This window comes from Triturus cristatus, chromosome 1_2 (assembly GCF_964204655.1).
Source record: "Triturus cristatus chromosome 1_2, aTriCri1.1, whole genome shotgun sequence".
Lineage (NCBI taxonomy): Eukaryota > Metazoa > Chordata > Amphibia > Caudata > Salamandridae > Triturus > Triturus cristatus.
In genome coordinates, this window is record NC_140580.1 from 883,236,764 (window position 1) to 883,258,393 (window position 21,630).

The window sequence follows — 21,630 nt, forward strand, 5'->3', positions numbered from 1 at the left end:
GGGACCCTACTCGCTCCCCTGAACCCTGTGATGATTAGTGTCCCAGATGTCCCTTGCACCCCACAAGATATTTATCCCTCCAGGCCCCCCCCATCTCCCGAGGACCATATCAGATTCAACCAGCTCCTTCAAAGAGCTGCCCAATACCACGGGGTGGCCCTACATACAGATCCAGTAGAGGAGGATTTTCTTATGGATACCTTTGAGACCATACAAAGGTCCACCTCAACACTGCCCATGCTTAAAGGGGTCATTAAGCATGCACCAGAGATCTTTAAAGACCCCGTCAGGGCTCGGGTCATCAACCCACGAATAGAAAAGAAATGTAAAGCTTCCCCAACTGTCCCAGTTTACATTAAGGGCCCCGCACCACTAGACTCCCTAGTAGTCTCTAATGCCAGAAAGAGGGCAAATTCCCAAACGTCAGGTGACGCACCACCACCAGACAAGCAATCCAAACTCTTAAACGCCTCTGGCAAACGCACAGCGTCACAGGCAGCAAATATTTGGCGCATTGCTAACACCCAAGCGCTCCTAGCCAGGTATGACAGGGCACATTATGACAAACTAGAGTCCATAATGCAGCACCTCCCTGACAAATACAAAAACCGGGCCAGTGAACTAATCCAAGAGGGTAAGACCATCACTAACACCTCCATTCGCTGTGCCCTAGATGCAGCAGACACCGCCTCAAGGGCAATCAACACCAGTGTCCTTTTGCGCAGGCATGCCTGGTTACGTATATCGGGTTTAGAACCCGAAGTACAGAGTTCTATACTCAATCAGCCTTTTGATGAGCAACACCTATTTGGGCCCAATGTAGATGTATCCTTCGAAAAAGTGAAGGATAAAGACACTGCCAAATCTATGGGAGCCTTGCAATCACAAGCTCCCCGACGGTCCTTTTGTGGCTCATCCTTTAGAAGCACCCATTGAGGCTACTACTCTGATGGCCCCTCCACCTCTTACAAAGCTCCTGCACAATCCACCTTTACTAGAGGTTACCAAAGGGGTGGTTACAGAGGGAATAACAGCAGAGGCAAAAATAACAACTCCCGCTCTGCCTCCACACCTACCCCATGACTTCCCTCCACTTCCCCTCGACTATTCCACTCCAGTCGGGTAAAGACTCAACCAATTTCTCCCTGCCTGGATTAACATCACTTCAGACAAGTGGGTCCATGAAATCATTCAATCAGGCTACTATCTCGCACTAACATCTACCCCCCCCCCCCCCCCCAACATACCACCCAAACACCGTCCAATATCACAAGAACATCTGTTACTGTTAAAGCAGGAGGTAATCTCCCCTCTACAAAAAGGTGCAATAGAACCAGTTCCACAGCACCAACTAAACAAGGGAGTCTACTCTCTCTATTTTCTCATACCAAAACAGGACGGATCTCGAAGGCCTATTTTAGACCTCAGACCCCTAAACCTATACATGCATTCAGACCACTTCCACGTGGTCACACTTCAGCAGGTCCTCCCTCTGCTTTCCCAGGGCGACTTCCTTGCTACTCTAGACCTCAAGGACGCCTATTTCCACATTCCCATTCACAGCACTCACAGTAAATATCTCAGATTCGTAGTGGACGGTCGGCACTATCATTTCAAAGTACTCCCATTCGGGGTCACCACAGCACCAAGAGTGTTCACCAAGTGCCTAGCAGTAGTGGCAGCACATCTAAGAAGACAAGACATACATGTCTTACCATATCTAGACGACTGGCTTATAAAAGCCAAATCCTACAATCGGTGTACAACACACACACCACTATTCAACAACTTGGGGTTCTCAATAAATCACGCCAAGTCCCAGCTGCAACGGTCCCACACACAATACCTCGGTGCCACAATAGACACCTCAAGAGCGCTCGCCTATCCCAGTCCAGCCAGGATAACTAGCATCCAAGCTCTTCTCACCAGATTCCAACCGCAACACTCTTCCAGCTCGAGTGTTCATGCAACTCATAGGGATGATGGCCTCTTGCATATTCATAGTGCCTCATGCAAGACTCCAGATGCGTCCTCTCAAAGCGTGCTTAGCACGCCAATGGAACCAGGCTCAAGGTCCGCTAACAGATCTGGTGTTGGTAGACGGTCGTAACAATCGCTCTCAGCAGTGGTGGAACACCAAGAACCTTGCCAAAGGACGACCGTTCCTCGAGCCAGTTCCTCAAATAGTCTTGACAGCGGACGCATCGCTCTCCGGCTGGGGAGCTCACCTACTACATCACACCATGCAGGGCTGGTGGACACCAACAAAAGTTACTCCACATCAACCACTTGGAGTTACTAGCCATATTCCTAGCCTTAAAAGCATTTTAAAAACAAATATCAGGCAAGACAGCCATGTATTGTATCCAAAAACAAGGCGGGACACTCTGCAGCTCTCAACTTGCACAGAGCATATGGAGGTGGGCTATACTTCAGAACATTTTTCTCCTAGCCCAACATGTCCAAGGAGTCAAACACAATAGCCGATCTCTTGTCAAACAGAACAAATCCACGAGTGGGAACTTCATCCACAAGTTCTTCACCCGTTCTTCACAGATGGACCTCTTCGCCACCAAAGAAAATCCCAAATGCCCAAACTTCGCTGCCAGGTATCCTCACCCATTGTCCAAAGGCAATGCGATATGGATGAACTGGTCAGGCAGATTTGCGTATGCTTTTCTGCCTCTCCCACACATTCCGCTAGTGTTGAGCAAACTACAGCACGACTCATTAACGCTCATCCTAGTTGCTCTAACTTGGGCCAGACAGCCATGGTACACCACACTGCTGGAACTCTCAGTAGTTCCGCGCCAAAAACTACACCTCTCCACGCATCTTAACCCAGAACCATGGAGAGATCCAACACCCAGACCAGCTCAACCTAGTGATCTGGCTCCTGAAATCCTAGAATTTGGTTATCTTAACCTTCCTCCTGACTGTACAAACGTCATCAAAGAAGCTAGACGGCCTACCACTAGAGCATGCTATGCAGCCAAGTGGAAGAGATTCGTAGTGTACTGCCATAACACTAATCCCCCTAGATGTCTATCCAACACATCATAGGCTACTTGCTACACCTCCAAAGATGCAACCTAGCCTATACGTCTATCAGATTGCATCTTGCTGCCATAGCAGCATATCTACAAAATAGACAGCACCTCTCACTTTTCAGAGTACCTGCCATAAAGGCCTTTATGGAGGGACTCAAGAGAATAATTCCTCCCAGAGTACCACCTTTCCCTGTGTGGAATTTAAACATTGTTCTCACAAGACTAATGGGACCTCCATTTGAACCTCTACATAAAAGTGAGCTACAATTCTTAACATGGAAAACTGCTTTCCTCGTAGCCATTACTTCTCTACGAAGAGTTGGTGAACTACAAGCACTAACCATTCAAGAACCCTTTCTCCAAATGCATGTTATCAGGACTAATCCTAAATTCCTCCCTAAAGTCATTTCTCTCTTCCACCTCAATCAATCTGTAGAGCTGCCTGTGTTCTTCTCACAGCCACAGTCGCAGAAAGAGCTCTTCACACCTTAGATGTCAAAAGAGCACTACTATACTGCATAGAGAGAACAAAACCCTTTCGTAAGACAAAACTATTTGTGTCTTTCTCACCACCACACAAAGGCAACCCCATATCAAAATCTGGGATAGCTAGGTAGAATGTCAAATGCATAGAGATTTGTTACCACAAAGCAAAATGTACATAATCTGTTCCTCCTAAAGCCCACTCTACACGAAAGATAGGAGCTTCAATGGCATTTTTAGGAAACATTCCTTTAGATGATATCTGCAGGGCAGCTACATGGTCTACACCGCACACATTCACAAAACACTACTGTGTTGATGTGCAAACTAAACAGGCTAGTGTGGGCCAGGTTGTACTCAAGACACTATTTCAAACTACTGCAACAGATACTGGTGGTCGCCGCTAGGGGTGGATACTGCTTTACAATCTATGCAGTGTGTAATCTGCAGCTCATATGCCTCGAACGGAATATGCTACTTACCAGTATGCATCTGTTCTTGGCATATAGAGCTTCAGATCTACACACGGCCACCCGCCTCTCCAGCTACCTTTATCTGTTCCAGTATTATCTTGCTTAGATACACCACACATGGGCATCGTTCCTGTTTCTTACTAAGCTCCATCATTTCCCTGCTGGCGAAAAACAATCTGAGGATGGAGCCGATGCCCATGCGCACTATGATCCAAAGGACTCACATACCTCGTGACTTCCAAAGACTTTCCAAGACCAAAACCAGTGCAAACATCCGGGCCCAACACCAAATGGCGATCTATGCAGTGTAGATCTGCAGCTCTACATGCCAAGAACAGATGCATACTGGTAAGTAGCATATTCCCTCTCCTTTCATGTCAGTTTTGGTTCTCCGCCTCCTTCTGGTGTACATGTCGGCCCCAAGGAGGTCATTGACGCCTTGACTGACTCAAAGCTGGCGGGACCTCCCTCTGCATCATTGAGGCCCTCTGAATCCGTGATCAAATCCTTCTCAGCTCCAGTGCACATTCCTTCGGGGTTACCACCTGTGACGCCATTTTTTGATCTGCCGACATCTGTGTTGATGGTGCGACTCATCCATACTTTGCCTCTCTTCTCCAATGCTCAAGTGTCACCCCCTTCGGGGATGGCATTGGCGGAACAGCTCTTATCGGGCTGCCTTCCTCCACTTTCAGAGGAGCCCTCTGCTATTTTCCGCTTGGGAGACAAGTATTTTGGTGATAAGTGACACTTCTCTGCATCCTCTGGAGTTTTTTCGGGTGTCTGACTTTGGTGAGGATAGCGTCCCTTATTCTTCCCCATCCTTGGGTGTTTTCTTCTCCTAGCCTTGCTACGGAGGCTAGCTCTGCTTTCGCTGAGCTTCTGTGGAGAGTTGCTGTGGGTCTGGGGCTGCAGCTCTTTTCTGTAGAGGTGGCCACTGATCCCATAACTGGGGTGCTTCATCCAGGCCAGAGCCAGTGCAGTGATACCCTCTTTGATAGTCTGTTGGGCTCTTGGGCTAAACCTGTTTCAATGACCTCCATGCATCGGTTTACAGCTCATAGGTATCGTCATTCCTTTGGAGACCCCATCTGCCTCTTCCGATGTGCTACTCCGTGCAGCTTTGTGGTTCAGGCTACTAGAGCCTCCCCCTAACATTACAACACCCTTCCCCCCCCCCCCCCCCCCCCCCCCTCCCGACATTGGCGCCTTGACTAACATCCCTCCTGACAGGGAGTCAGTCTAGATGTCCTAGGTCTATATACCTCTACTGGCACCAGCACTGCTTTGCTTTGTTGTCCCTTAATACAAGTTTCAGGCACTGTTTTGGGCTATTTTTCACATGTGCTGTGGCACCTTCTCCTCTCCATCCCTGGTGATATAGGGAACACACGTAGGTACTCCAGAATGGCAGTCAAGCGGCTAAATTAAAGATTTGTTGTGGCATGGACACCACAGATTCTGTCGGGTGAGCCATGGCTCTTTCAGTAGCTCTTCACCGTCACTGGCGTGCCTGCTACACTTCTGGCTTTTCTGAGGCTGTTCATTCCACCCTGGCGGATATGTCTTTCGATGGGCAACATTTGTTTCTGGGTGGAGTGAAATCTTAAGCCTTACTTGCAGTACCGTCCTCTTCCTTTCCCCCATACTCTGTCTGTCCAGGGATGGTCTCCTTAATATTCTATTTCTGCGTGAGCCGTTATGAACAGTGCATGTTGGCTGCTTCTTTTCACTAGTTACCCAGCAGGTACTTTCTTTTCTGGTACTGTTACTCTGTCGATGTCTGATTGTGGTCTCTGGTTGTTTTTTGGGGCACTTCTTATTTTTTTTTTGGCCCTGATGAGGTCCTACAACAGTGGCTGCACGATGTGCTTTTGTTTTCTCCCCCAGTTATTCTTGAAATACTTTCATGGTATTGCGCCGATGCACTGTTGCCGTGTTCTGTCCTACAGGGTACTTTGTATACCTTAAAGGTCTGTCCCCATATCTTTGACACAATAGTTCCCCTTATAGGGACTCCACATGCCGTGATTTCATGGAACGGTATGTGTTGGAAGATAAAACACGAAAGTTCCTCCTGCTTCTGCAGACCCCCCCCCCCCCCCTTCTGTTGTGAGTGTACTTCCACGATGCTCAAGGAGTTGTTTCTTTCCACTTTATCTTGTGCCTTCTTTTCTGGCAGACTTAAGGGAAGGGGCTTGGCTGTTGACCTATGGTGCATTAGCTGGCCTTGAACGGGGTGGTGTTCCTGCCCTTACTCTTTTCTTTCAGGTCCCTTGGACGTCCCTTGTCTGTATCCTGGCATGGGTTGCCCACTCTGCCGGCCCCTTTCCCTTCTTGCCTATGCATGGCCTGTATCGATCTGTTTGTCTGTGTGAAGCTACTGATGCTTTTTGCTCTGGTTGATGTTGGTGTTTTTTGGAGACCTTTTTCTACACCTCCGATGCAAACTCCAGCGTTTAGCTATTGGCCTGGCTGTTCTTCACAGTGCATTCTACTCTTTTTGGGTTTTTGGTTCCTTTTCATCTGCTGTTTAATCTCCTGTTTCTTCTAGAGCATGGCTTCCTTTAACCACCCACTCTGGGTTGGTTTGAATGGCTGGTTCTAATCCATTGGGATTCTTTTCCCTGAGTTTTCCCCAGCGTCTCGCAAACGTGGATACAGTTCCAACCCTGTGGGAGTTAGTTATCCCTTCAACTAAGCACCTTTCTGAATGATCTTGTGTGACGTCAGGACCCTCACTCATAACACATACATTATTTCCCTGGCACAGGTTGTGCCGTGCTCCCAAAACGTTCCTTTTGCTTCTAGCTTCCACGCTTGTTGGTCTATAGGCACAGCCTCTCCATCTGTTACTTTTTTACTCTTTCATCGGTTTGGACCTTTGCTTGTGGCATTAGTTTGTCCATACTCGTTCCTAGTCTTATTCACTGCTTTACCTTCTCAGTCTGTTATCCTTTCTTCAGACGGGGACTGGTTATCTGCATAGGCCTCCCTGTGTTGGCCTTGTTTACCTTGATTCTTTTAATGGCTCTCCTTATGTCGTCTTTCTCTATTCATCAGGGATTCCCTCCCCCACCTCCCGGTTTGGCCTTCTTTCCACCAGTCTCATGGCTGCCCGATTACTGCTCATTCTATACTGTTTCTGCCTGTAACCTTTGTTTTCTGCATTGCATCCCTTTCTCCCTTTTACAAGGCCATATGGCTGCTTTCCCATCTTGGCCCATGACCGACGACCTGGGCGTTTAAGTGCCCTTCAACAGCTGTAATACAGTGTTCTGTGTGTGTGTGTGTGTGTGTGTGTGTGTGTGTGTGTGTGTATAGGGGTGTATGTGTGTATGTATATGTATGTATATATGTGTATATCACGGTTATATATTTTCAGGCACAGTTTTGTTATACCTCCTTTTATGGGTATCTCTATAGTGAGTGATCTTCTACCTCTATTGAGAAGTATTTTTGCGTTTCCTAATAACCCTGGGGAGATCTTTGCATGTTTATTGCTTCTCTTGCTCTGTGCCCCCCAGAGGGTCTTCAACTGGTTCCAGAGGGCTCCCTCCCCTCTTTACATTCTTCACCTGACCACGTGCGTCTGTGGCTCTACTTGTTGTTGCTTGCGATGCTTCTCTTATCAGTTGGTGGTATCGACATTGCATGCTTCTGTGCCTAGGAGCTTTGGCTCAGTAGTTTTATCTATTGTCCTTGGCCTTCCTCTCCCTTCTTTTGGCCCTATTGCCTTAAGGGAATATTCTTCTGCCATGGTGTCTCTTTTCCATGTTTCGCACAAGTTGCGGATTCTGTTCCGTCCTGATTTCCCCACAATGTTTCTGGTGAAATGTAGTCTTCCTTACCTCCCTTCTTGGCAGTGGTGTGTGTATGTATATATCTATATGTATGTGTGTGTGTATATGTATATATATATTTTTATTTTCCCCCCTTGTATATCATAGCAGATTTCCTAGTCCGGGATCTTTCGTGGGATAGGTTTGCAGACCCTTCTCCAGAGATGGTATTGCTGGGGTATATCATTCAAAGGTAAGGAATCTGCAGCTAGTCCTCTCTACCACATGAAGTTACTTACCTTTGGTAACGCCTTATCTTTTACAAAGATTTAGCTGCAGGTTCCTTACCGACCCACTCATCCTCTGCAAACTGATTCTCCCTTTCTTTTCAGATCCTTTCTATGCACTCTGGGGTCTTTCATTGGTTTAAACTAAACCATATAATAAATATATATATTTTTTTTTTAGAAGATTCTATTTGGGCACACTTTCCATATGAGTGTCAATACTGGCTCTGCATTTTAGTGTCAAGTAGTAGTGGAAGAAAACGAACCCATCGGGAGGGGCAGGGCTTATATGGAATCTGTCAACATCACATCCGGTGGACATCTTTACGGAATCGCTTGATGCCCTCTACTGACATGCAGAGGTACTGCTGTAAAAAAGTGTCAAGATCCAGTGACATGAGGGAATAATTCTAAGGTAAGGAATCTGCGGCTAGATCTTGTGCCTACCAGATAAGGTGTTAACAAAGGTAAGTAACTTTTTCTTTAGCACATTTTGATCCTGCACCATTAAATGTATGGCTGAACGATGGGTTATAGAAAGTTTCCTCTTTGCATAATTTCTTATTTTGAAATTTCAGCTGTTGCCACTTTGCGGTGAGGTCTCAGTTTCTCAAGTGTTATTTTTTCTCTTTACATCACCCTGCGTAGACCTTAAAATATGGATCAATCTTGGAGCGCAAAACTAGGAATAGTTTAAAACCTACTTCCAATAATGTGAGCAACGGGCTAACTAGCGACTTGGAGCTTACAGGGTTGCAATAAGAACATGGGTCTGTTAACATCTATTGTTAATCAGTTTTGGAAGCTGTATGCACACTTTTCGTTTTCATTTTCCTATATTCATTTTCCTAACTTTTTAGACATCCTTAGACTGTCAATCACTGTCTTCAAGAACAGATATGGCTGATGCTACTAGGTAGCATTAATGTTGGAGAATTAGAGGGTAGAGGTGCATTAAATACTATAAATTAACCTGAGTTGAAACGGGTAAGATTATGTACTGTTGAAGCAAATGGCGATAATCTGCGACCTTTCAGCTATACAATGCGATAGTCTGTTACAATTTGCAACTTACATATGCCATTGTTCATCCCTGTTATTTACCATTGTGTTGGTGCCTTCTGATGTTCTGGCAATTGATTTGTAAGCTTGTGACGAATTATCTCCTGTCAGAGGAGACCTATTTAAAGGCAAGAACCGCCTTTATCTATGAAATGTGAAGATTACCTTTTAAGGAAAACTTGTTCTTTTCAACCCAAAGCCTAAAATATTACCCAGTCATTCAGTAGTCCTGGCACTTTGTGTGATAAAGTGGGTCTGTATATACTGTTCCCAAATTGGTACAGTGTGTACAGAGTCCACAGTCCCCAGAGGTTTGGCAAAGGCTAAAGTTAGATATAACCTTACTCTAGTGGTAGCTTGGTCGAGCAGTAAGGAAGTATCAGGACAGTGTAAAGCATGTGTTGCACACACTCAGCCAGCAAATGGTCTCACACACTCAACTGAACTCTAGGCCAATGGTTTGTATATAAAAAATATATGCTTGCTTTATTTTAGAATCAACAATAGGTATTAAAATATACTTTCTCAGAATGAGATGCTTTATATAAATACTTTTGCAATATGCAATTGACTTTTTTTTAGAAAGTTACAAGTGGTTGCAATAGGCAACACAATTCTAAACACAATAATGCATTGAGTTCAATGGAGGTTTCAAGTTATTTGACACAGATTACTTTTAGGCTTACTTTTGGAGTTCCAGGACTGGATCCTAGATTCAGTCCTGGGTCAATACTTGGAATCAAGTGATAAAAGTCAACTTAATTACTGTGATTTTTAGACAATATTTTGCTATTTTAAAAGTTGACACTTAGAAAATATTTCATAGAAAACAGTCAATGATTCCCTATGGCAGAAAACTCAAGTTGCAGGTATAGTATGTTCTCGTTGCTTTTGTAATCCAGTACTGGGTGCCTAGACTCAGTACTTGGACCTTTATCCAAAACAGGTAAGTAATTACGTTTTCAGATATTATACGATTTTTAAAGAATATTTAAAGTTTGCAGAAATTGACACTTAAAAGAAATTTCACAGAAAAACAGTCAATGATTTCCTATGGGAGAAAATTGGGTTACTGGTAAGTACAGTTGTAAGTATTTTTCAGTGTCGGTGCTGGGCACCGAGATCCAGCACTGGGAGCTCACCTAAGAGCAGGTGAGCGTTTTCGTTACTCGGCTGATTTTTGGTGAATATTTTAGGTTTTGAAAAGTCCACACTTAGAAGAAATTTCAGGAAAAGCCAGTCAATGTTACCCTGTGGAGGAAATTGAGTTATCGGTTTAAAGGTAAGTACTCGACTGGCAGAGTTAAGGTTCTGGGCATAGACTCTGGGTCAGGTAGGTACAGTTGGTTCACCCTCAGCGGCACAAGGGCGGCCGGGTGCAGAGTTAGGCCCAATGTTATCCTATGAGAGGTAGGGGGGGCCTTGGTTGGTGGCTGCTGACTAGCATGCCACGCGGCTGTGGGAGCTGGGCTCCTGGTCACTTACTCAGGGCAAGTGGGGAAGTAGATGGGTGTATAGTTTGCACTGCCAGGGCCACTCGGGCGGCTGGGTGCAGTGTGCTTTTGAGCCTTCAGGCGCTTAATTGATTTCAATGGGAAATCTCCGGTTTAGAAAAAAGACTGCAAGCTTGGGGACGAAGATTCTTCAGGTGCCACCACCACTTCGGGAGGTAAGTTGGGTAGTTGGAGGATAGGTAGGTACCCCGGGATTGGGCACAGGGGGCCGTGTGGCGCCAGGTGCAGGGGTGCCTTTTGGTGTCGGGTAATCTTACCCTCTGTTGATCGCGGTAGGGGGGGCGGCACCTGGTTCTGAGGCTGCAGGCTTCTACAGGAGTGTCGAGGGAGGTCCTTGGGTGCCGGACTCGGGGGGGGTTCACCGTGAGGGTCGTCCTCGTTGACTTTGTTCGCTCAGGCCAGGCTTGGCGGGTGCAGAGTGCTGGGTTCGCGGTTCCGGGCTGCTGCCAGGGATTAGAAGTAGATTTTGAGTAGAGCCTCTACTCATGGGAATCCCAGTGGGCTTAGAGTCAAAAGTTAGCCAGGTCCTCCGGGGTTTGTGAGGTTGCTGGCCACAAGAGATGCCGGGTTGGAGCAGGTTCGAGGGTCGACAGGCCGGTAGGGCTGGGGCCAAAGCAGTTGATGTCTTCCTCTTCTTAGCAGCTGCAGGGCAGGTCTTATTTCTTTTAGCTCTTCTTCGGAATCTGGGGAAGGAAGGTTCAGGGTGCCCCTAAATACTAGATTTAGGGGCGTTACAGGTAGGTGAAGGGCAGGGACCAATGGGTCCCTGTCTTGGGGTGGGTACACCCCTATCCTGCCTCTCTCCTGTGGGAGGGGGGCAGTAGCCTAATCCTGATTGGGCAGGGCTTCCCATCTTCAAGATGGCGAGAGCCCGGAGATGTGCTTCACCTCGCCTCCCCCACCTGAGGGGTGGGGTTGGCAGACTGGCACATCCCCTGTCCTTATTTGGGGTTTCCGGCCAAGCTTCCTGCCAGAGTGGGGGGTTGCAGTGGCCTGGGGAAGCTCAGAGGCGGCATGCCTTTGAAGCTTCCGCCTACCCATCCTGGGTGAGGAGATTTAGCACCTCGCCCAGGATGTGCATTGTTGCAGGCCCAGGAGAGCAGGGGCTCTCCTACCCAGGGGTCCAGCAACATGTCTGCTGTGTGGCAGCCTCAGAACAGATGTGGATTGAAGGCTAGGTTTTAGGGGGCATCTCTAAGATGCCCTCTGGGGTGCTTGGTACATTAAATCACACACTGGTATCAGTGCGGGTTTAATGTGCTGAGAAGTTTGATACTAAACTTCTGAGTCTTCAGTGCTGCCTTTATGGTGTTGTGGAGTTCGTGTTTAATGACCTCTCAGCACCATGTACTCTTAAATAGCAGCACTGCACTTACAGTGCCCAGGAATGGACCTGGGTACTGTAGGGGCACAGGGCACCTGCTCCTGTGCCCACACCACTGGCATAGGGCACCCAGCTAGAGGGGTGGCTGATGTATGCCATGGCAGTGTAGGTCGTGGGCATGGCACACAGGGATGTGTGTCATGTCCACTCTCTGCTTTGTCTTGTACCCAGACACCCAGCCTACAAGGGGGGGTGTGTTTGTGTCTTTAAGGGTACAGGGCCTCTAAGGGTGGCACAATGAGTGCTGCAGCCCTTATCGGCCTTCCCTGGTCACAAGGCCTTGGGTACCTAGGGTACCATTTACCAGGGGCTGACATGTGGCCAGGGTTTGCCAATTTGGGTTTTGTGTTTTAGGGAAGGAACATAGGCCCTGGGCACCTGATTGGCAGGAGTCCAGGGCACACTCAAAGTACATTCAGCAATTCAGCATAAAGTGGGGGCATACCATGCAAGAAAGATGGCACTTCTCACACTTGGTTTCATATTTCTCTTTCAATGATCTTGATGGCCTTGGCACTTCGTGCTTTTTCCTTACAGTGGGTATGTAAAATGGGCTTTGTGGGTGGATATATATATTTTTAAATTACATCCAGATTTGGATTACAGATGTCATTCAGAATCTAATTTGTGCTCCTAATCGCAGTATGCTTTGGAACTTGCAGTCACACACTGCTTACAGTGATCTTCAGCTAATAACGTTAACAAATGTCCAGCATTTCATATGTAAGCAGGACTATCTTCGAATAACCGCTTGTTTGAAAACTCATCTATCATTCAACAGTTTGATTCTCATGCAGTGAAACTATTTTGGGGACAGTGGAAAAATAACATTGATACTGCTCCTGAAAACTGTTCTTTGACATTTGTATCTGTTGCTGCCTCACTTCCTATTCTTGAGACACATTTTATCATATTTTTTTTTTAATTTACAGGTGTTCTTGCTGGTCACGATAATCGTGTGAGTTGTTTGGGTGTGACTGATGATGGCATGGCTGTTGCAACAGGATCATGGGATAGCTTCCTCAAAATCTGGAACTAAGTCCGTAAGTACTGAAGAAAATATTACCACCTTTTCATTTTTACCCATAGAGCCACTTATGCAAATTCCTGGTCACTGCTGCTTAGAATGCATGTGTTACCCAAACTAGTCTCTATTAGTAAACATTTCTATGGACATTTTCCGAACCACTTAGCTCTGTTGTGCATACCTGCGGTTAACTAGACTAACAAGTTTAGTTCGTTTTTGTCTGGAACAAGTACTATTTTGAGCACTGCTATTTTTAGTTTAAGGTATTGAGACGTGGGAGACCCTTATTTAGATGGGTTAAGTCAGGATGTAACTTGTCACTTTTATGGTCTAGAAATGTTTCACTTCACTGCCTTCTTAGCAGACAAGTTAGTGTGTTCTAAATTAATCACATAACCTAGTTATATTATACAAATGTCTCTCCATGTAAGTTAATGAAAGTGTGTGCATGCCCAGATTGTTGCCTTTTGTAGCGAAAGCAAGCTAAAGAACGTGCATTGGCAAACAACGTGCAATGCTGCACACCTGTCAATATTAACATCCATCTGCTAATCTGGAACAAGCTCAATTCTTCCACTGAACTGGGTTTTGGGATGCTGCTGGACAATTGCTTGTGTCCCAAAAGCCCCAAATCTTATTTGAGCAAGCAGAACATAAGGCCAATGATCATAGTCTAGGATTCCAGACAGCTGGTTAAAGAAATCAATCTCAGCAAAATGTATCCGTGGACAAATAACACCTGGACAGTCTTACTCTGTTGCTCCCAGAGTTCCACTGGATATTCCAGTTGTGCAGATTATGTCCTCATGAGCAGTTGAATGAGGGACTGGTAACTGTAGGGGCAGTGTTTCTCCCCCTTCCATGCCACAGTGGCCATACCTTCTGGTCTCTTGTACTCGGTGTGTCCAAAGATGAATTTATAGGTGAAAGTCCTTTCCCCTTGTTATTATAAGCTGTTTTCCAGAGTCCCTGGTGGTGGTTTCACACATCTGCAGTAGAACATGGCTGTTCAAAAGATGCCCCATGCTTGACTCTTGTTTAATGGTATTGATTTACTCTCCTGCCCAGAGGAATACCCATTTCACACATTTACACATGAAATAATCACAGCTGCGACTTTGGCAGGGAATATGCATGTCAGTGATTTCACATGGTCTTAGTCCTTCAGAGCATGAAAAGATATTACATTGAGACGAGATCCTTGATCATTTTCCCTAGTGAGAACAGTATTTTGAATCTGTTTGAACATGGATTCAGGAAGTTGTGTAAGACGGATATTTGAAGATCTGTTATTCTGTTCCTTTGTGCGATAATTTGGTATTTACGAGTCTAAAATAACAGAACTGTCTTCTACAAATGTAGTGATGACTCGCATCCTTCCTCTTGGATATCAAGAGGCCTATAGTGCGCGCCACTCTGGAGTGGTTGAAAGACCGGTCTATCAGAATCTGACTGATACTTGGGGTGAGGTTTCTTGGACTCCCACACTGCAGAGAGGAGCCAACCTATATTAATCTCCAATCACATGCTCAACCTTACAACTGTGGGCTCACTTGTCATGCTTGTCAAACTAACCACCATTCCCTCTTCACCCACCTTTTTTGATAAAATAATTTGCTCCTGACCTAGACAGGGCACACTTAAAATGCTCTAAATAGAAGGGTTGTCATAGACTGAGATCAAATCTTAATGTCTGGATTAGGTCATTTGAGGATATGAAAATAACTTGTGGGGTCCCGGAAATGGAATGTTTCCACCATCTCCAACTCTGGCATTTGGCAACTCTGCAGTGAAAACTGGTGCAACTAAGGAGATAAGCCTCTTTGATTAGTACCTTCAAAATTCTGCCCCGCATTACTGTTTACAGAATATCCTTTATGAACATGCTGCAACCTGACTCTAAACTAAGACAGATGAAAGAACTTGATTTTTTTCCTGGGTTAGCGAACAATGGCATAAAATGTTAATAAATAATTTTGCCTGGCAAGCCTTGGGAAAGGAAGCGATCTATGAACTTCTTTACCATTGGCATTATAGAAAAGATAGCATGCATAATATTATCCTTCCAGCAGCAGAGTGCTAGAGAGACAGTGAGAATGGTACCCTTCAGTATATCTTAAGGAGCTGGCCTAAGCTGGAAAGTTACAGGGTTGAGCGTACTAAGGGGTATGAAGCACTGTCAGTGAGTGAATTGGATGCATAGTCATAGATAATCCTCTTTAGAAGTCAATTCTGAGGGTATGCCAATTCCATGTTCAGGGTAAGACAATATCAGTGTTTTTGGCCACTGAATGAGCAATTTTATCTTTATGCTCGCAAAAACAAACCATCGTATGAACTGTTTTCAGAGGATTTGGAAGCAAATGGGCCGTACAAAAGCTGTTCTGTGGCCTGCAAAGTCTAGAGAATCTTAAATAGCGAGGCCCTGTTTTAGGTTACCTCAACCAGGATTTGAGAGGGCTCAATTGCCCTGCTAGCCCTCTGCCTTTTAAATAAAGAGGTTGCTTAAATCTCAGATGTCTTCACATGGCACAAGATAAGCATTAACAGGGTTTTGTGACTGATTAGATCTGAGGATGCTCACAGAAGGGACTGTCATATACAGGTACGTTGAAGTGGAGGTTTAAATTGAATAATTTGGGTAGAGAGGTGAAAATCTTTTGATTTTGCGTATGCCAGCCAAAATGTTATAATTTATTTGCCAAAATGTTTCAATTTATTTATTTTTTAAACCAAGTAATTCCTCCTTGCAACACCAGGAATCCTTTAGAAAGCATATTTACCAAATAACCCAATTTGCAAGATGCTAACAAGTGATTACTTTCTTCATTGAGTATTAATAGTCTTCGCCCGTGCTCCTCCATATGCAAACCAACTTGGTCCGAACTATAATTTACCATTTTAGTTGAAAGTTGTATCATTTCAAAGCTGGCCTTGCAGCTTTATTGTGTGCTGTTCTCAATTTTAGAGCTTACCAGCACCCTCCGGCCACTCTGTAAAAGCACAGATTAATGGGCATTGTTTTTATTTGTATATATATTTTTTTTTTGGGACATCCGTGCATTAAGTTAAAATGTATGGGAGGTGGAGCCACAAAATAAAGAATGCAATTTGAAAAGACATTGGAGAATTGTAGGGGTTTCAAGAGTGTGGTTTTAAAATTGTGTGAATTACATATAGAGGTGTTGATGACTAAGAGCTGGGCTTATAAGAACAAATGGGATAAATATCCAAATGCTCAGATTTTACCCGGAGAATATTAACTTCTAAGAAGTGACGACCCTCAATGCTCCATACGGAACAAGGAGATGCACTATAATCTTGTAATTCGTTGAACCATACCCCAATTAATATTCACAGAATATATCCGAATGCTTCCAGGAAATGTGATGAGGGTGTGGAGTCAATGCAAAACGCCATTTAGTAGGAATGCCCGGAGCAGATTCCTTTCTGGAAAGAAATAGCGGAAGTGTTCAGATAAATCCCAGGCTTAACTTACCATTTGTTTAAAAAATAAGTAATCAACAGTAGTTAGTTCATACAATCAGTGAATGAAAATAAAAGGTATTGATAATGTAAGATTATAGTAAATATAAAGAGGTATGTTAGAAATAAACTATAGGCAAGAAATAACTGGTTCATGTTAAAGAACATACAGAACAAAAAAAACTCCAATATATAATGTAAAAATAAAACATAATATTTAATACATAATAAAAAGTCATGGAGGCTTAGTAACGTGTACTGAGGGGTGAGGAGGAAAGGATCTTTTCACATTATATCTAAAAATTGTGTAATAGGGGACCATGGGTGTAATCATTTCGTGGTGAGTGAAATTTGATCAACAAGAGTTGTCTAATCTGGGATTATGGCAAATAGCATACCACCAAGCGAGGTATGACAACTTTGAGGTATCTTTCCAATTCTTAGCTATCTGTTGAAAGGCAACAGCTAATACTAGATCAAGGATTCAACATTGTGAAGGGGTCTATTGCCAGTCAAGGGATAAACTAACTAAGCATATAATAGTAAAGGGCAAGGGTACCCTGGTATTAAAGATGATGATAATTTGGCACCAAGCCTGTTCCCAAAACTTGAAGACAAATGGGCACGTAAACAGCATATGTTTTAAGTCAGCGTTGTCATAAGAGCAAGTCCAACATGTATTGGGAGTACCAACGTGTATCTTGGGTAAGTGTGCAGGTGTAAAAAGCAGTCTGTTATAAATAAAGATTGTTTGAGTGGTGTTTGTCGCTCAAGAGGCTTTCCTTAATTTTAGCCAAATTTTATTCCATAAAGAAATAGGCCAGCCAACTTCCAAATCAATCTCCCAAGAAAGTTCAATTTTAGATTTGTCTTGAATTGTGAGAGGTTGTATTGAACGAGAGTAGATAGTAGAGGCTTTAGGATGCACACGCAGAAGACTACTCCAACAATCACTAGGTAAGGAGGATGAGGAGGAGGAAGGGTGTGAAAACTTAGCATATGAGGCAGAAATTGTACTTTGCAAGACGGAAAATTTGTGCTTGAAAGAAGTCGGTAAATGGTATAGGGTTAGTGCTTGCGAGAATTGAAGAGGTGAGTTTTGATCAAACATTTGATATACCCAAATTAAACCTTTTGTTTCTCCAAACCTTCCAATAAATAGATTTATTTTTAATTAGTTAAGTTTGTTGTGCCAAATGGTGGAGTGGAGGAAAGTTTGAAGATTATGTGGGACCATAGAAAGAGTGGTTTGTAATTTAAATGAATGTTTAATCACTGGTGTGTAATTTTTCTGCGGTTTGTGAGTAAAAAAGTAATTCTTGGAATGAAAAAGGTGTTAAAAATGAAGCTTCGAGATCAACCCAGAGAGGCTTGTTAGTTCAATTGGGAGAGGTCCAGTTGTAAAGCTTTATGGTAACTAGGAAAGTGGGGGCAGTTGACCCCTCCTGATTTTGGACGTGTTAATTTGTGTAGTGCCATTCTTGGTGGTTGTTCCATCAAAATGCTATCAATATAGAATTAATCTTGTGAAAGTATTTAGCTGGTATAGATAATGGTATGTTGGAAATAATATAAAGAATTATGGGGGTTAGCATCATTTTGATGGTGTCTAAGCGACCCCACCAAGAGAGATGAAGCGGATGCCATTTTGCAGTGAGCGATTGCAATTTATCTATGCATTTATCCAAGTTGAAGGAAATGTATGTGGCTGTGGATGAGGAGAACCAAAGTCCTAGATATTTTATGTTTAGAGTTCCAAGTGAATCTGGAGATCTGAAAATCTTTAAATGTATATTTGGTTAAAGGCAGAATCTCACATTTGTCCGTGTTTAATTTAAACCCGATACCAGACCGTAAGCTTCAACCTCCTGTAAGAAAGCAGGAAGTGAGGATTGTGGTTGAGATGGGAAAACCAATATATCGTCTGCGTAAGCCGCATGTTTAATATGTTGAGAATCGGACTTAAAACACGTAATGGAATGATTTTGTCAAATTCGAGAAAGAAAAGGTTCTAATGCTAAATGAAAAAGAAAAGGGGATAAAGGACAACCTTTTCGAACCCCCCTGTGCAGGGTAATGTAAGAGGATACAAGTCCATTAGCAGAAATTGCCGCCTTCGGTTCTGAGTAGAGCAAAGCGATTAAGGAAGTAATTTTGGGGCCAAAACCAAACCATTTAAGGGCTTGGAAAAAAAATGCAATGACTCTATCAAAGACTTTCTCAGCATAAAGAGCAATTGCAGCTAATGAGTCTGAATGATGAGATATCTTAGAATATTGAAGAACAATCTAGTGTTATCTGTAATGTTGCGATTTTTTTACAAAGCCTGATTGCTCCTTGCCAAGTAATATGGGAAGATGTGGTTCTGAACGTATAGCCAAATCTTTTGAGAATTTTATAACCCACATTGACTGACGAAATGGGTCTATAATTTTTGCAATATCCATTTTTTACCCTCTTTTGGTATCAAGCAAATCAATGCTTCCAAAAATGAACCTAATGAATTACATGAAGAGAAAGGAAGAGATGAGAAGGTGAAGTTTCGGGATCAGGAGCTGGGCAAAGTGTGAAATTCAACTGTTTATACATCAGGACCCGGAGCCTTATCTTTTTTTAGAATCTTGAGTGCAGCTAATAATTTGTCTTGCGTAACGTCAGATTCCAAAATATTAAGGTTGGAAAGAGGAAGATCACTTTTCTGGATGTTAGAAAAATAATGAGAGAGTGTTATCTGGGGGAATAATTTCTGGTGTGTAGAGAGATTCATAAAAATGTACAAATTCTTGAAGGATTTCGGGGTCCTTATATTTTGGTATTTATCATCTATAATAAGGTGATACCAAAGGGGATGCTGGACAGAGCGTTTGAGCAAATCAAACACTCACCCCCAGTCAACTGATCTGGGTTTATTCCATCATTCTTTAGCTCACTCCACCACCCCAGTTCAGACCTGGCCATATGCAAATCAGTCTGACCCTGTGCCTCATGGGAACAGTCAAGTCTGAACTGCCAAGCCATGTCTTCCCTGGACTGGAAACAAGCATCCTGGGACCGGTTTCGGGTTCATAACCCTCATCAGCCAGTCTATCTTGAATCCAGTGGCACAGTGAGCAAGGGACCCACGTCTGGGCATACCCTGCCAACTTGGGGCGAACAAAGCGATACAAACTATAATATCTATAATAGTCCATATGAAGCCTATTCTGTTTGATTTTAAGGTAGTTGGCTAGCAATTTGCCTAACTTATTTTGACCTACATAACATTTTGTGCTGGTTTTTAATAAAAATAAGGAGGCACACTGTTGAGGATTTGGCTATCTTTGCATTTATGAGATCATGGAGGTTGGCTTTTGTTTTGGAAGTGTAGAAGGCATGTTCTAAAGTTTTAATTTTAGTAAGAAGTGTATAGTGAAATGTTTTGAAAGATTAAAGTTTATTGGATGAGTTATGATAAAATCTCGGGTGGTAGCTTTGCAAGCGTCCCAGATTGAACGAAAAGGGAGAGCATCAGTTTGATTTGGAAGTATTCGTGGTAAAAGGTAGTAAAAGAAGTAGTGAAATTGGAATCGAGAAGAAGGGAGTTATTAAAATGCCATCTCTTGGGGAATGGGATTTTTGAAGAATATCCAATTGAATCCTAACAGGAGCGTGATCAGAAAAAAGAATGGGATCCATGTCAACTGAAAGATTGGGAGATATTACGTGTGATTAAAATGTGGTCAATTCTAGATTGTTTGGTGAGGTGAAGAATAAAAGGAATATTAAGTCTGAGTTGCAGAGTCTCCAAGCGTCTACTAAATTTCTTTGCTCAGTGGTATGTAAAAAAGTTTTATGTGGCTTATTGGAGACGAAGGATACCTTAGAATTTCTATCAAGAAAAATCAACTACTTGGTTACAATCGCCTGCAAAAATGAGGTTTTCTACGGGATTTTGTCAGAGTATCTGGGATATACGGGTCCAAAATGAGACGTCACCAGTGGTGGGGGCATAATATATTAAAGGATATGGGAGTTTTCCCTATCAAAAGATTGGTGAGTATCCATCTACCTTCATTGTCTGATTCCTGTGAGAGGAGTTTAACATTTAGGGCCCTATGTATGAACACATTTTCCCATAGGCACAGAATGGGTAAAACACTTTGATACATCTGGCCCTTAGTGCTTTATGACATAAGGTTATGACCCCTTTTCGTTTACCATCACCTGGTGAGAAGATTTCTCCTACCCAATTTCTTTTAAGCTTTAATGACTCATTTGCAGTAGAGATGGGTCTCCTGTATCAGATCTGTGTTGGAATCTATTTTGGATAAGTGGGAAAGAACTAGTCTTTTGATAGGGGAATTTAAGCCTCTGACATTCCAGGTGACAATTTTTACAGACATATAAAAATCAAAAGGGATGAGAATTCAGGCGTACCAATCGAAACCTAAGTCGTTTCAAATGTAAAACATCTATGAAATACTATTAAAAAAACAACCGATGAATATATAAATAGTAAATGAAATGTACAATAGACATAAACATTTATTGTATAAACCAATAAGAGAACTTTTTAAGTAACTATGAAAACTGGAATAAGAACAACCAATAAACACCAATCTAACAACTTTTATATTGAGTACGAAGAAATGAAACCACAAAACTGTAGCAATTGAAGTGGAAAAGAAGAGAAAGGAATAGAAAAGTAATTAAAGGTAATAAGATATAAGCTATAGTGAAAGGAATGAGGAAAGAAGTGCGAAGGAGAGATAACCAAGAATGGGAATCAATAGAAAAAGGAAGATTATACCTACATAAAATCCAAAACATGTTAGAAGGGGGGGGGGGGGGGGGGGGGACCACTTGGAAGGATGACACGTCCAGACTCCGTAGGGTCGGGTATAGAGACTCCGAGAGACGTCAAACTGGAATGGAAACCTGTAGAAGCAGAAATATGTTAATCATCAAAAACATTGCTTAACAAGAGCAGTCACTAAATCCTATAAATAGAGGCAAGGCAAGTAAACAAGCAAAATGTGCTAATATTTAGAACTAAGGCTTTATATTAGACATCTAAAGTGAAGAAAAAGGGATGTGGTAATT

At 43.4% G+C, this 21,630-nt stretch overlaps 1 protein-coding gene across 2 annotated transcripts in view; it reads left to right on the top strand.

Moving 5' to 3' along the window:
* Positions 1-21,630, top strand: part of GNB1 (G protein subunit beta 1) — a 319,936-nt gene that overhangs the window by 282,747 nt on the left and 15,559 nt on the right. For both annotated transcript variants that reach the window (XM_085609355.1, XM_085609358.1), the window contains exon 10: positions 12,968-13,078. In XM_085609355.1, coding sequence (XP_085465481.1) covers positions 12,968-13,074 — 107 coding nt within the window. In that variant the 3' untranslated portion in view covers positions 13,075-13,078. The remainder of the gene's footprint in view (positions 1-12,967; positions 13,079-21,630) is intronic.